This window comes from Hyperolius riggenbachi, chromosome 10, assembly GCF_040937935.1.
Source record: "Hyperolius riggenbachi isolate aHypRig1 chromosome 10, aHypRig1.pri, whole genome shotgun sequence".
NCBI classification, from domain to species: Eukaryota; Metazoa; Chordata; class Amphibia; order Anura; family Hyperoliidae; genus Hyperolius; species Hyperolius riggenbachi.
This window is the reverse complement of record NC_090655.1, coordinates 30,854,413-30,869,090: the sequence shown is the minus strand read 5'-3', so window position 1 is coordinate 30,869,090 and position 14,678 is coordinate 30,854,413. Positions and strand designations below refer to the sequence as shown.

At 44.1% G+C, this 14,678-nt stretch overlaps 1 protein-coding gene across 2 annotated transcripts in view; it reads right to left on the bottom strand.

Annotated features, from left to right (window-relative positions):
• The window catches only part of FAM204A (family with sequence similarity 204 member A), a 55,626-nt gene that overhangs the window by 26,807 nt on the left and 14,141 nt on the right, over nt 1-14,678 (bottom strand). Inside the window, exon 5 of one of the 2 annotated variants that reach the window (XM_068255115.1) lies at nt 10,382-10,471. The exons of the other annotated variant lie outside the window; for it this stretch is intronic. Within the exon in view, the coding sequence (XP_068111216.1) occupies nt 10,382-10,471 (90 nt within the window). The remainder of the gene's footprint in view (nt 1-10,381; nt 10,472-14,678) is intronic. 2 annotated transcript variants of the gene reach the window in all.

Here is a 14,678-nt window from a genome sequence, read left to right as displayed (position 1 = left end):
ACGTGTGTATTCAGCATCTGATCAACGGGAATCAGACTATTTCTGCCATGTCCGATCTGCTCTATTGATTTTCCTAAGTTATCACAGAAAAATCAATCCCGTTATCAGGAGCAAGTTTGGACATGTTAAGTAATCGGGAGTCGTTTGGATACTTATACATGATGCAACTTCCTGTAAGATTACCCGTCAATCGGACGGAAAAATTGCATCGTGTGCGCTCAGCATAAGTGTCTGATGCATTCCATATTTCCATGTGCTTTAAAGAGAAACCGTGACCAAGAATTGAACTTCAGCCCAGTCAGTAGCCGATACCCCCTTTCCCATGAGAAATCTTTTCCTTTTCACAAACGGATCATCAGGGGGCGCTGTATGGCTGATATTGTGGTGAAACGGCCTCCCACAGGAAACTGAGGGCCATGGTCCTGGCAGTTTCCTGTCTGTGAACCTTGTTGCATTGTGGGAAAGAGCGGTTTCCAACTGCCAAAAAAGCAAGCAGCAGCTACTTCCAGTGACATCACCTGCCAGCAGTAAAAATGTCACCATGTGATAAATGTCAGAATGTAAATCAGGAAATCTTTTACAATGGTAAACCGCTGACTACATCATTTATACACAATTATTGTAAAAATGAAGCACTTTTTTATTACATTATTGTCACTGGAATTCCTCTAAGTTCTACAAATGTTAGCTCACTTACTCATCAGCTGCGTCAGCGGAATGTGTGCTGCAGGCATGACTCTAAATACTGATGCTAAGAGAGAAGTATGACAGCTAGGACTCCCCTTTACAGCAACCCTCTCTATGGGCTCACTTCACAACAAATATAAAGCATCTGAAATTATCCTTGGAATGGCTTTACATTAAAAATGAATGAGGGAGGGATTCTGTAGTCGCAAATACCAAATCTCCCCGATATTAGAGAGAGGAGGATGAGACGTGATAGAGCGTCCACGGGCTTCTTCAATAGGATACTATACAGCAGTTTTGGTTGTCTTGGGATGCGCCCCTGCAGCACATTCTGGTTAGGAGGATCTCGGAATGCTTCTTACATGTTTCGCTTTCCTTTTTCCCCCCTTTTCTTTTTGTTTTCTTCTATCTGGTAGGTAATGTTTTCATACATCTCATGTTTTTCCAGATTGTGCTGCTATGTTCAGTTGAATGCCATCTGTGCATTTCAATCATATTAAGATTCACATGAACCTGTATTTTAATATGCTCTCCCTGATGTGTATGTACTACTGTACCTTTATGACTGTGGCTACAGCCCACATGATTCAGATGTACGATGTTACTTTTATTGACTTTCTTTTATTCAATAAAAATGATTGAATCTAAAAAATGGAATGAGGGAGCATTGCAAACCATCTATACATTGTAAGGCTTCACCAGAGCCGAGGCAGAGGCGAGAGAGGCTCCAGCCTCAGGGGGCAGTGTAGGAGGGGGCGCACAACTCTCTCAGCTATCAATCCCCTATTTTGCTTGAAGGAGATAAAATAAGGAAAGAGAATACATGGCAGTGACTGCAAAGCCATATAACTAGAGATTAAGATGTTGGGGACCCCTCTTAGCAGTGTGTAACAGCTGGGGTGGGATGGATGGAGGGGCACACTTTGGTGTTTCAGCCTTGGGTGCCCGAGACCACTGTCCTGGCTCTGGGCCTCAATCACACTATGCGACACAGGGGCCAATGCGTTTAAATCACAATGCACAGCGTCCGCGTTGCTCTTTATTTGCTGTATGTTGCAGTGCTGATCCTATTCAATGACCCTGAATGGGGCAGTGCTGTACATGAACAAAAATGCATGAAGAAGTGCAGTAGCACAACGAAAGCGCAGTGTATGAAATGCCACAGCAATGCATATAAAGGAAATGAGGCCAACGCTATCACTGTCTCATTAGAAACATCTTGGTGCTCATTTTCCCCACGAGAAACTGTGGCCTTACCACTTGGAAATTGTGCGCCATGCCTTTCAATGGGGAATGCAGAGGGCAGTTCATGCAGGTAGTGGTAGTGTTTGGTAGTGCCCGATGGGTGGTAAACACCTTCTAAACATGCACAGTTGGCAGTTCTCCACACTTTGGTATGGAGTTTCTTTATAAGGTGGTGCGTTTATGATGCTGGACTGATGCCAGGACCGGTGACAGTTTGCAGTGCGGTGCACAGCGGGTCAGGGATGAGAATGCCCATCGCTGCGTTTGTCCGAATGCTCAAAGCCAGGTAACCACGCTGTACTCGTGCCCGGTTGTTACGGCGACAGTAGCATTCGCGGCTCGGACGAGTACTGGACTCCTGCTGAGTTTGGTTATTTATTTATGTTCTTTCTTTGTAATTAATTCAAATCACTTTACCAAGTTATGTTTTCACTTTGACATGAAAGAGTCCATTTCTTTTGATCAGTGTAAAATGTAATTCCACCGAGATGACATTCTGCGACAGCAAAACACGAAACCGTCAAAGGAGGCGGAGTGAATCAGCATTTATCTGTAAAGGGCATCTACAGCGCAAACTGTCATTTTTCATTAGTAATGGACACCATTACCATCACTGTCACAATCACAGAGGACACTCTGCTTTGTAATATAGAAGCATGTATTCTCTAAGCTTTTCCATGGAAAAACCAAATGAAATATTTTAAAGAGGCCCTGTTGTGACATACTGTATATTAGAATGCAGGATACCCCCCTTTACAGTTATTTTCCTGGTTTCAGCAACACTTCCTAGGTCTGTATATTGCTGTATATTGTTTGTAGCCCCGCCTTCCCAGTGATGCTCAGCCTAGGCAGTTTGGAAGAACAAAGAGAAATCGAGAGCCCAATATGGTGTAGTATTAAGTTGGTTGTGGTTTAAAGCAAAATATTAAGATATACTTACAAACATGGGTTACCCATAGGCAACCACTTCAAATGCAGGTGGGGAGTATTAGAACCTGACCCCACTCATGTTATTAAGATGTCGCTCTCTGTAGATAGGAAACGGGGTAGCACCCCTCCACCGAGGGTGGAATCAAGATTTCAGCAAGGCTTGGTGTACAGAGGCGCCAGAGTAGAATAAAAATGTTTAAAAACCGTCTAAAAGAGGGGGATGTTCAGGTGGACTTACCTCCCTCAAAAATATAGAACTCAATTGAGTCACAATATATCAATACAAAAAAAAGGTTTTATTTAACTCCACTTAGTGCAACGCGTTTCGCAGGTGTGGTCCTGCTTCATCAGGCAAACAGGAGTATAACTCAATGGGTCTAGATGCAGAACAGAGGCGCTCACTTCTGCATCTAGACCCATTGAGTTATACTCCTGTTTGCCTGATGAAGCAGGACCACACCTGCGAAACGCGTTGCACTAAGTGGAGTTAAATAAAACCTTTTTTTTTTATTGATATATTGTGACTCAATTGAGTTCTATATTTTTGAGGGAGGTAAGTCCACCTGAACATCCCCCTCTTTTAGACGGTTTTTAAACATTTTTATTCTACTCTGGCGCCTCTGTACACCAAGCCTTGCTGAAAAGCCTAGGCAGTTTAGAGATATAGGGAATTCTCCTCTCAGAGCATTCTGGGAGACCAGATATATTTTCTACTGGTTTTGGAACTCTCAAACATTTCACAGAGCTGCATGTAGAACAGGCATGGGCAAACTCGGCCCTCCAGCTGTTACGGAACTACAAGTCCCACAATGCATTTGCCTTTATGAGACATGACACTGTCAGACTCCTGCAATGCATTGTGGGACTTGTAGTTCCTTAACAGCTGGAGGGCCAAGTTTGCCCATGTCTGATCTAGAAGGACAAAAGATCTCTTAATCTGTGAAAGAACGTAAATCAGGGAGTGGATGATTTCACAATGAGCAAACACTAACTAAATAATTGACTGGGAGATATGCGACTAAAAATAGCAAGAAATATAAGTAATAAAATGGCTTACTTAAGGGGCAAAGCTAATTTCAAACAAAAAGTTTTATTATTCATCAGACACTATCAATGATAACGTGTTTCGCAGAGCAGTCCGCTTCCTCAGATCAAATACAAAGTCTTTATACCAGGGCTGTGGAGTCGGAGTAATTTTGGGCACCCGGAGTCGGAGTCGTTGATTTCATAAACTGAGGAGTCGGAGTCGTAACATTTTTGTACCAACTTCACAACCCTGCTTTATACTGTAAACAGTAAGTTCGGAGCGCCTAAAAAAATCTAACTAAATAAATGAATGTTGTATAGTGGACGAAAGTGGTTGAAGTGAAGCACGATAAGATGGGTACCCCAGTAACATCAGACCTGCTATGTCTTCTGGGCATTATCCATTATACAAACAGTCATGTAAGAAGCCCTGTTTGCAGCGAGACAGGAAGTAACCATGAAGTGGCTCTCCTCTAGTCCACAGAGCTAGGCGGCATGCTGTAATAGGGTAGATTCCTCTGAATAATACTCATATACAGTACTTGCACAAAGACAGGGTAAGAGCCCTTTTCCACTAGCAATCGCGATTTTTCAATTATTTTATTATGCGATTGCATTATCCCTCTTAAAATCAGGGCTGTGGAGTCGGTACATAAATAATCCGACTCCAACTCCGGGTACCCAAAATGGCTCAGACTCCTCGACTCTGACTCCTTAGTCTAATACTTACCCGGGCTGTGGATTTGGTACAAAAATCATCCGACTGCGACTCCCGACTCCTCAGTTTATGAAACCACCGACTCAAACTCCAACTACCCAAAATTGCTCCGACTCAGACTCCTCGACTCCGACTTCACAGCCCTGCTTAAAATCGCTCCAGAAAGCGATTGTGATTTGCGATATGCAAATCGAATCACTATAGTGGAAAATACTTCTCATGATTTCTATGATAAAGTAGCAACCCTAGCGATTTAAAAATCGCTACTGATTTGCAACTTAGCTGTGCAGTGGAAAAAGTTCACAGAGTTAAAAAAAAAAAAAAAAAAAAAAAAGTCCGTTCACGGATCAGAAGGAAACGGATCCAATGTTAATCTATGGATCCATTCACATCTGTACGCTCAAACGGATCCATTCCGCACGATCCGCTGAACGGAACGCAAGTTTCCTGCAGCACCAATTATTCGAGACCGCGGAGCGCAGCAGAACGGTAACGGAAGCTAAAGTGCTGCATTCGGGGCAATGGGAGAATGGAACGTTTCTTCAAACTAGTGAACGGAACGGAAGCAGCACAACAGAAAGAGTGAAAACTGATCCGATTGACCGGTGATCAGATCAGTTTTCACGGATCAGTTGGCGACTTCAACGCAAGTATGACCCAGGTCTAAATATGTTCCATTTAATTTGCGATAAATGGAGGTAGAGACGATGGGGTTTTGGGGCATGAGAGGGCTCCGGTTGTTGTTCAGATGTGATGCAATTTATCTCTGAAGTATGACTGCAGGCCTGAGAATGTACCTTGATTATTGCAAACTCCCCATCGTCCTCTCTTAGGCCCTGTTCACATTACGAAATGCAGATGGCCGTGCGATCTGAACGCAACGCGTAGGGAGGCATGCCATCTGCGTTTACATGTGTTGCATGGCTGATTCCCATTCACTGTAGTGAAAGGAACAGCCATGCGTTTGGGCAAAAAATGTGCACAGCATGCGTTCTCGGACCGTGCTGGTCCGCAACGCATGCAGTGCGAACATCAGACAGTGCAGTCTACGCACTTCCGATGTCGTGCATGTCGGCACACTACATGCATTGCCTAAATCCGGACGGCAATGCATGTAGTGTGAACGGGGCCTTATTGTATGCTGCGATTCTCTGTATGCTGTAACTATTGTGATGCCTGTTTACTATCTGTACTCTAAATATTTGCAAAATAAAAACTTTTCTTTTTTTATTCCAAATAAATGAATATTGTGTAAAAATACTGTAAAAAAAATAAGCAACTTTATTACGTTATTTTCACTACAGTTCTTTAAAACTGTGGAAACCGGGCTGTGCCATTAGCAAGGATTGGCGGGGGTCACACAGCTGCAGTGTAAAGATCAGCAGCCATTTCCTTCCAACAGGAGAGCCATGCTGATAAGTTCTGTACCCAGTTGAAGTCATCCTTGCTGCTAATGGCACTTGCTAATGTTAATAGTTTCTACATCACCTATCAGTTTTGTGTCTATGCAGGAATCACTGTCCAATACCCCCATCATGGAGGACAAGCAACTGGCCACAGAAGATGCCTTCAGGTGAATGTTTTTTCAATGGGTGTTGCTGAAAGCCCGCTGCCCCTTCTTTCCTTCCTCTCTCCATAGTACAGGACAGATCATTCAGCTAAAACCAGTATGTGTGACCACAAGAGGCTACCAGACTGTTGGGTGAAATTCTGAGGAACAATGGTTCTGTGTGGTGTGCTGTGGTCTCCCTCACACAGCACTGAGACTGAGCGTCCCCTGTGCAATCACAGCGACTGAGCGTCCCCTGTGCAATCACAGCGACTGAGCGTCCCCTGTGCAATCACAGCGACTGAGCGTCCCCTGTGCAATCACAGCGACTGAGCGTCCCCTGTGCAATCACAGCGACTGAGCGTCCCCTGTGCAATCACAGCGACTGAGCGTCCCCTGTGCAATCACAGAGACTGAGCGTCCCCTGTGCAATCACAGAGACTGAGCGTCCCCTGTGCAATCACAGAGACTGAGCGTCCCCTGTGCAATCATACAGAGACTGAGTGTCCACTGTGCCATCATACAGAGACTGAGCATCCACTGTACCATCATACAGAGACTGAGCATCCCCTGTGCAATCACAGAGACTGAGCGTCCACTGTGCTACCACAGAGGCTGAATGACCACAGTGTAATTATACAGAGACTGAGCATCTGCTGTGCTATCATACAGCGACTGCGATCCCACGGTGTCTTTATACAGAGACTGAGCATCCACTGATACGGTAACTGAGCATACGGCATGTCAATAGCATGACTGCAACTATTCATTACTTATTCTCTCCCTGGCAAATGATACGTGTCATAAAAAAAACTTATGTGTGACTGTGAGGAGCACTCATGGCAGAATGGAAAAAGCTGTAAATGCGGGTAGTTGAGTAGCTCATTAAGGTTCAAGCAATCGCACAATTACTGTCAGCGGCAAAGACTGGACTCGATCCCTCGGGCAACGGTGCAGCGGCCGTGTGCTGTACAGACACATCATGAACCTACAGGCTAGCAAAGCATCTGTTGCTATGAGAAGGGACAAACGCATGGAACACAACGGAAAGGTTACTGTTGGGTAGTGTGTGCTAGGCATCAATGAGCCAAAGATCACACTGCACAGCTTTCTGGTTGAATATGTTCAAATAAATTATGCAAGATTTTTTGCTTATGATTTTCACACAGACAACATTACTTTGGAGCAAAGGCAAATAGGATGACTATATATGCAACAAGGAGATGGGAGACAGGGTTTTAATTGTGTCGTACCACACTGAAGTGTAGAGGTCTGCCCACGGACTACCCTCATGAAGTCGGTTTCTGATTGTTTAGTCAGAGACATTCCCACCAGTGCAGAGCTCTGGCAGTGGTCATCCTATTCCACCGTATCCAAAGTAGCAGATACTGGTCATGTTGATGGGTAAAGACATTGTACAGCCCTGTCCAGCATTCTTGGAATCTCCTGCACCCTTGAGGCAATGCTAGGAATTTGGAGCACAGCAAATCTTTTAGTAGTACCACGTATTGATGTGATATTATGAAGTTAGACTACCTGTGCAACCTCTGTAGGCTTCAGGTATCACCTCAGGTTACCAGTAGTGACACTGACCGTAGCCAAATACAAAACTTCAAAAGCCAGAACAAAAATAAGCAGAAAATGCCAAGTGGCTGCCCTCCACCTGTTCAACCAATCCTGTTTGTCAGGTCATCTCATTGTTACCCATCTAGTACACCTGTTGTCAACGCAGCTGAAACTATTTAACAACCCCTTTTACTACTTCAGTATCTCTGACTTCATACCATACTCCGATTACAATGTGTACATTTGATTTCTTTGAGCAGTTCTATTTTTCTTCAGCCCATGTGTGCAATACTGATTATTGGGCTGTAACACTTTTTCAATCATTCCAAAAAAAAAAAAAAAGTATACCGATAAGGTGTAACAATTTGCCTGTTCAAAATCATTTTTCAAAATGAGTATCACAAAGTCCTACAGACAGAGAATCAAAATGACAGACTAGCTAGGCTAGCTTCTTTGAGGTAAGGTCAGCTTTCACATTTTTCTCCTTGCAGCATTACTTTGAAACATACTCCGATGCGAATCTGCTGCACATCAATATGTGGAATCTTTCTTGTACGCCCCGTTGACTACAATGGCGCATTAAGGAGGTAGCTCCCCACCATAACACTGTGGCTGGGGTGAGACGCACAATAAACCTCCATTGCTCAATGAAGGCCCCTTACCTGTACCCATGATGCAAGCTCTGTGGCAGTTTTTCTCGCGGACCGTTACTTCTTCCGGCAACAAGTGATCATTTCTGGAATTTCAGAATGTGGGTACGTTTGCGCGACTAACAGAGTAACCAAGCAGCACAGGGTGACCCAAACTACTAGGAATGTATAGGGGGATAAAAGGAACCAAAAAGCCCTCCTACTAAAAAAAGCAAAGCTGGGTGTAATTGCCTTCTTCAAACAGAAGGAAATTTGCAATAATTCAGTTATAAGTGAACATTTGTGGTTACCCACAATGCCCTACTGAATATGCAAATTATCCCTTTTGTGCGACTAAAGGAGAGATCTTTTGAAACAGGTGGCGATTACGACAGTCACACCGTATCACTTCGTAGAGATCCCCAGCAATGCCGGCGCAAAGTGCCGTGATTGTTTGAACTCTCGCTCGTGCCCATCGTGTGGCGTGGTAGGAGGATGGATTGGGGGCATGCTTGTTTGTCGGGTCGCGTTGCCGTAGGTTCCCCCATTCATCTCCTGGTGAGTATGTAGCTTGAGGGTGATCACACCACACACACCCTCATCACACAAGGCTCACCACATTTAATCTCAGCCATGGAATAAACCAGACAACGCAACTAGATCAGGTTTCTGTTAATTTCAACCATATGATCAACCTCGAAGAAAGCAACTGATCACATTGTACCAAATATTTAATAGATTCAATAAAAAACAGGAGTTGCACTCACACGTGTAGATCATAAGACAACAATGTACTGTGGTTAAGTGACCTGGGCTCTTGCTGCGTTCCGTGGTCTGCCCACCATCTATTCCCTCAGATTCCATTTGTGCGTCTCCCTCCATATACAGCCAGTGCAAGATTAAAAAGCCTGCTCTGGTTTGTTCCACCAATGCGTTTCTTCATTGCTTTGAGACTCGTCAGCCACTAAGTACGGAGGTGTATTGTGTGTATCACTCCAGCCACGGTGTGTTATGGTGGTGAAACTGAGCTACCCGGTTTACAGCTGGGACCCACAAAAGCACTTTTGGGCACATTTTGGATCACCGACAATTGCAAGCACTTTCAAAAACGCTTTGTTTATACAAGTGTATGGTGTTGAGCCCACTAAAGCGACTGCGAATAGAGCTAATCGCAAGTGCAGGACCTGCAGCATTTTGTGAACGTTTGCGTTCCAATACAAAGCATACAAGCACAGACAAGTAATGGCTAAATCACTGTAGTAAGCAATTTATATGCGATTTTTAAGTGCCGGAAGTACCCAGAAGTCTTTGTGTTACCCATAATGCATTGAAAGCAGTCTGAATCTTCTTGTTTCCTGACTTCTGGATGTCTCAATCTCCTCACACCCAAATAGTCTGCAAAGACACTCAGCTTTTAAACTCCACAATTTGTAAGCAGCCAATCAGAGGTGTAGCCCACGTTGAACTCTTACCATTACTCCAAACACCTAAAACTATTAAAAAAAATAGCAACAAAAATGCATTTGAATCTACCAATCAGATTGCAAATCGCTATTTGCGATCAAATCACAAATACTTTTATAAAATTGCCAGAAAACACACCTGAAATTGCTTACAAATCACTAACGATTGCGCTGTGAGATTTGTAGTGGGTCACTGGCCTAATGCACCATTGTAATCTGTCCTTTTTCAGATTTTATTGGCAGCCCCCGGAGTGAAGAAATTGGGTGAAAAGGACAGGAAGCATTCCACATATTGATGCACAGCAGACTTGCATTGGAATTTACCATACTACACAGTGCTATGGACTGCTGCTCTCCCATCGCTTTGGCGATTACTGAACTGTGTGCAGTAATCGCACACAGTTAGCGCAGCAGTGCATATTCTGAATTACCTTGTTTGAGGTGGGAGAGCACAGAAATGATCCCTAAGAGATGGAACAAAGAGACTGCATCTCCAGTTACGATCCTTCCAGACAACCCCATACATCTGACCCGGACATAGAGCTTACAGTTCTGGTACAGGACATACCTCTCGTGTGGCCAACTTGTCGCTGATCTCCTCAGCTTCCTCAATGTCACCTCCCTTCACAGCCTCATCCAGACTCTCCTCAAGACGTGACTGAGGGAATACAACAAGCTATACTTCAGAGACATGATATGTACAGTGGGGTGTCAGCAGAAGACAACGATACTTCAGAGGCATATGTACAGTGTAGTGTCAGCAGACGACAACGATACTTCAGAGACATGTACAGTGGGGTGTCAGCAGAAAACAATCAACAGTTCAGAGGCATGATATGTACAGTGGGGTGTCAGCAGAAGACAACGATACTTCAGAGACATGTACAGTGTATTGTCAGCAGAAGACAACGATACTTCAGAGACATGTACAGTGTAGTGTCAGCAGAAGACAACGATACTTCAGAGGCATATGTACAGTGTAGTGTCAGCAGAAGACAACGATACTTCAGAGACATGTACAGTGGGGTGTCAGCAGAAAACAATCAACACTTCAGAGGCATGATATGTACAGTGTAGTGTCAGCAGAAGACAACGATACTTCAGAGACATGTACAGTGTAGTGTCAGCAGAAGACAACGATACTTCAGAGGCATATGTACAGTGTAGTGTCAGCAGAAGACAACAATACTTCAGAGACATGTACAGTGTAGTGTCAGCAGAAGACAACGATACTTCAGAGACCTGTACAGTGGGGTGTCAGCAGAAAACAATCAATACTTCAGACACATGATATGTACAGTTGGTGACAGCAGAAGACAACCAGCAGCAGATGGAGAAGAAGCCCGACAACCAAAAACATGAGGGAAGAAATGCATATACAGGTAGCCCCCACCTCATAAACCCCTGACTTATGAACAAACTGCTCCTTCGAATGGCAATTTTTCTCAAAAGTGTAAAAAAAAAAAAAAAAAGCCAGAATGGTTTTTAAACTTAGTAAAATTACATTTTGCTGCAATACACTATATTATTTAGCGAGTTCTGCATGCGCATTTTAAAGCAAAAATGTGATCCAGCGCTGGGACCCACTGCAAGTTTGCATGGGTTACGTTAATGCAAAAATCGTAATTATGTATAATCGTAATTGCTACATTTTACGTGCAATTTTGCATAAGTGAAATTAGCACATTTTTAGATCATCACTAGGACAAAAAAAAGGCACAAAGGGGGATGGGGAGGCAAGATGGTACAGAGGGACACAATAGGAGCAGAGGTGGCACAAGGAGACATTGGCCTCGATTCATAAACGATTACTGCATTCGTTATCGCCAAAGCGGTAAATTACCGCATGGTATGTTGTTGATAGTGGATTCATAAATATATATTTTTATTTTTTTTTATAATTTATAAAAAATAAGTCACGTGTGTCTAAAACTGCCCACTTCTACCCAGCATGCACCTTGTCATTAGGAAGTCAGTGGCAAACTACCGCACTCAGCAAATTATACCGACAGCTTTCCGCACCACACCGCACACTTACCGACTGCTGTCACAATCAGAATTTTTTTTTAGTGAATAAACTGCAAAAACACGCATTTATTGCTAGCGGTAATTTCCCACCCTTCTCTGAACTACCGCACCCACTTTTATGAATCGAGGCCATTGAGGGAACAGGGGAACAGAAATGACACAGGGACACTGGAGGCACAAGAAAGCACAGGGGACAGAGAGGACAGTGTTCAGACTTGAGAACGGATTCAGGTTAAAAACGAACCTAGTCCCTATCTCGACTATCTGTACACTTACAGAAACACCTAGCCATGTATAAATGTACAAGAGCTAACAAAACAAAAACACACACACACACACACACACACACACACACACACACACACACACACACACACACACACACACACACACCAATTCTTCTGAAGGAGGATGCAGCCCAGGAAATAGAGTGAAATGTCCACACTCCAGAACATGGCCTAACCCCAGATTTGCAAACCTAAGATGTGGATTGATGTTTTCATGTATACCGTTTACCCCTGAGAGCTTATGCCTTGTCCAGTTGAGTGCCTTACTTTGCCTAAATTATAGTAGTGTATGATTTGTCGACTTATGCATCTCTACTTGATCAACTATGCTGCAAATAGTTGTAGCTGTAATTGTATTTTTATTTTGACACGCACATGAAAATGTAATAACCTTTTGATGTGCTTTAATAAACTCCGTTTTTGTTGGAAAAGAAAAAAGATCTTCACCCTTACCAAACCTCATACACCTGCTCTAAGCCCTCAGCCTCCATTTCCAGGCTCCAGTATATGCAGAGATCCCACTCCTGCAGAATTCCAGCCTAATCAGACTTCATGCCCCTTTCAGATCTGATGGTGCCCATACATGGTACAGTTTTTTTTCATCCAATCTTACCATTTCTATGTAATATAAGGGAACCGCCTAAATTATCCCTTCAGTATAGTCACTTAAAGTGAACCTAAAGTCAAGTAAAAAAAAATTAGATTAACTCACCTGGGGCATCCCTCAGCTCCCTGCAGCCAATCGGTGCCCTCGCAGCCCCGCTCCGATGGTCCAGGACCCGCCGGCGAACACTTCCGGTTTGGCCGTCACCGGCCGACAGGCATGGGAACGTGAGTGATTCTTCGCGTTCCCAGCCTGTATATCGCCCCCTATGCTGCTATTGCGGCCAGGAGGTTCACTTTAAAGAGAACCCGAGGCGGGGTTCTCACAACAAAATCCCCATACAGAGGCTGGCTCTGCCTATCGAGCCCAGCCTCTGTTGCTAATCAGATCCAACCCTAAATCCCCCATGCACTTAGCCAGACCCCATAAATCACAGCTGCGCTGTGCGGCTGTGTTTACCTTACTAACGTCAGTCTCAGCGCTCCCCCCGCCTCCTGCAGAGCTCCGGAACCCGCCCGCGTCCCTTCCCTCCAACCAGCGTGGAGGGAAGGGACGGACGTGGGCGGGGACCGGAGCGATACAGGAGGAGGGGGAGAGCGGAGACTGACGTTAGGAAGCTAAACAGCCGCTGCTGACACGCTGCGTGTCGGCAGCGTGGCTGTAATTTATGGGGTCTGGCTGAGCGCAGGGGGGATCTGATTAGCAACAGAGGCTGGGCTCTATAGGCAGAGCCAGCCTCTGTATGGGGATTTTGTTGTGAGAACCCCGCCTCGGGTTCTCTTTAAAGTGAACTAAAAACAAAGCACCCTCATGTATTTTACTATATATCAATGGGGACATTAGATAAAACACATACCCTGCTCTCTGTTTCATCTTTCATTGCTCAGCCTGCTTGTTATCAGCCCTGATAAAATCCCCGACTGAGCATTCAGTCTGGCTTTGCTCAAGAATCATAGCTGAGTGTCTTCTCTGATGTCTTTTCAAGCCCAAGTCTGCCCCCTTCTGGCTCTGCTTCCCTGTTCTGTCTATTTGCAGCATCACAGTGAGCTTTTATGAGATGGGAGGAGTTGCTAATGTAAGGGTATATTGAAAAAACCTTTTTTTTATCTATATTTGTTAGTCATAAGAGGTTTTTAGAAATGGTGATTTCATTTTATACAAAGCCCACTAAATAATATGCTTTTTTGATGAACTGTGTTTTTTGCGTGGAGTTATAGTAAAAAAACAAAAACACAAAAAACAGCACACTGGAGCAGCGAACATACCAGGTATAGTATTTATTTAGTAAAATCTATCGGGAATGTTTATTTTGTGCCAAAGCGTTCATCTCTGGTTTCCTTTAAAGGGAACCTGAAATGAGTAAAATAATTTAAAATAAACACATGACGTAGCTGCAAATGAATATTACATACTAACCTCACTGTCAGTTTTGACACCATTTTCTTCCTACAGTGATCCCTTCCAGTTCTGACAAAATTTGGTCAGAACTAAAACATACCAGTTGCTGTCAGTTATATATCAGCAGCTGTCACAACTGAATGTGCAAGGTAATGTCCATGTTTCCCTATGGCTCAAGTGGGTGATATTACAGTTTAACAGTGTGCTGACCAGGATGGTAATGGCCATTTTTAAAACTGAGGACGGATAATTCCATTGATCACAGTGGACAAACAGGACGCAGGAGAGGAGAAAGAGATTGAGTAGTAGACTACACAGGAGGCAAGCAGGGCTGTGAAGTCGGTACAAAAATCCACCGACTCATCCTCCACCTACATGTAAATCACCGCAATAAAACATTAGATCTGAGAAGGCGGAATATATCCAACACTCAGGTATGCCCACCTTATCACACTCCCAAACTAAGGATCTTGAAGACCCTTTTACTGAAGATGAATTGAGCACTGCTCTGTCCCAAACCCCTTCGGGTAAGGCTCCTGGACCGGACG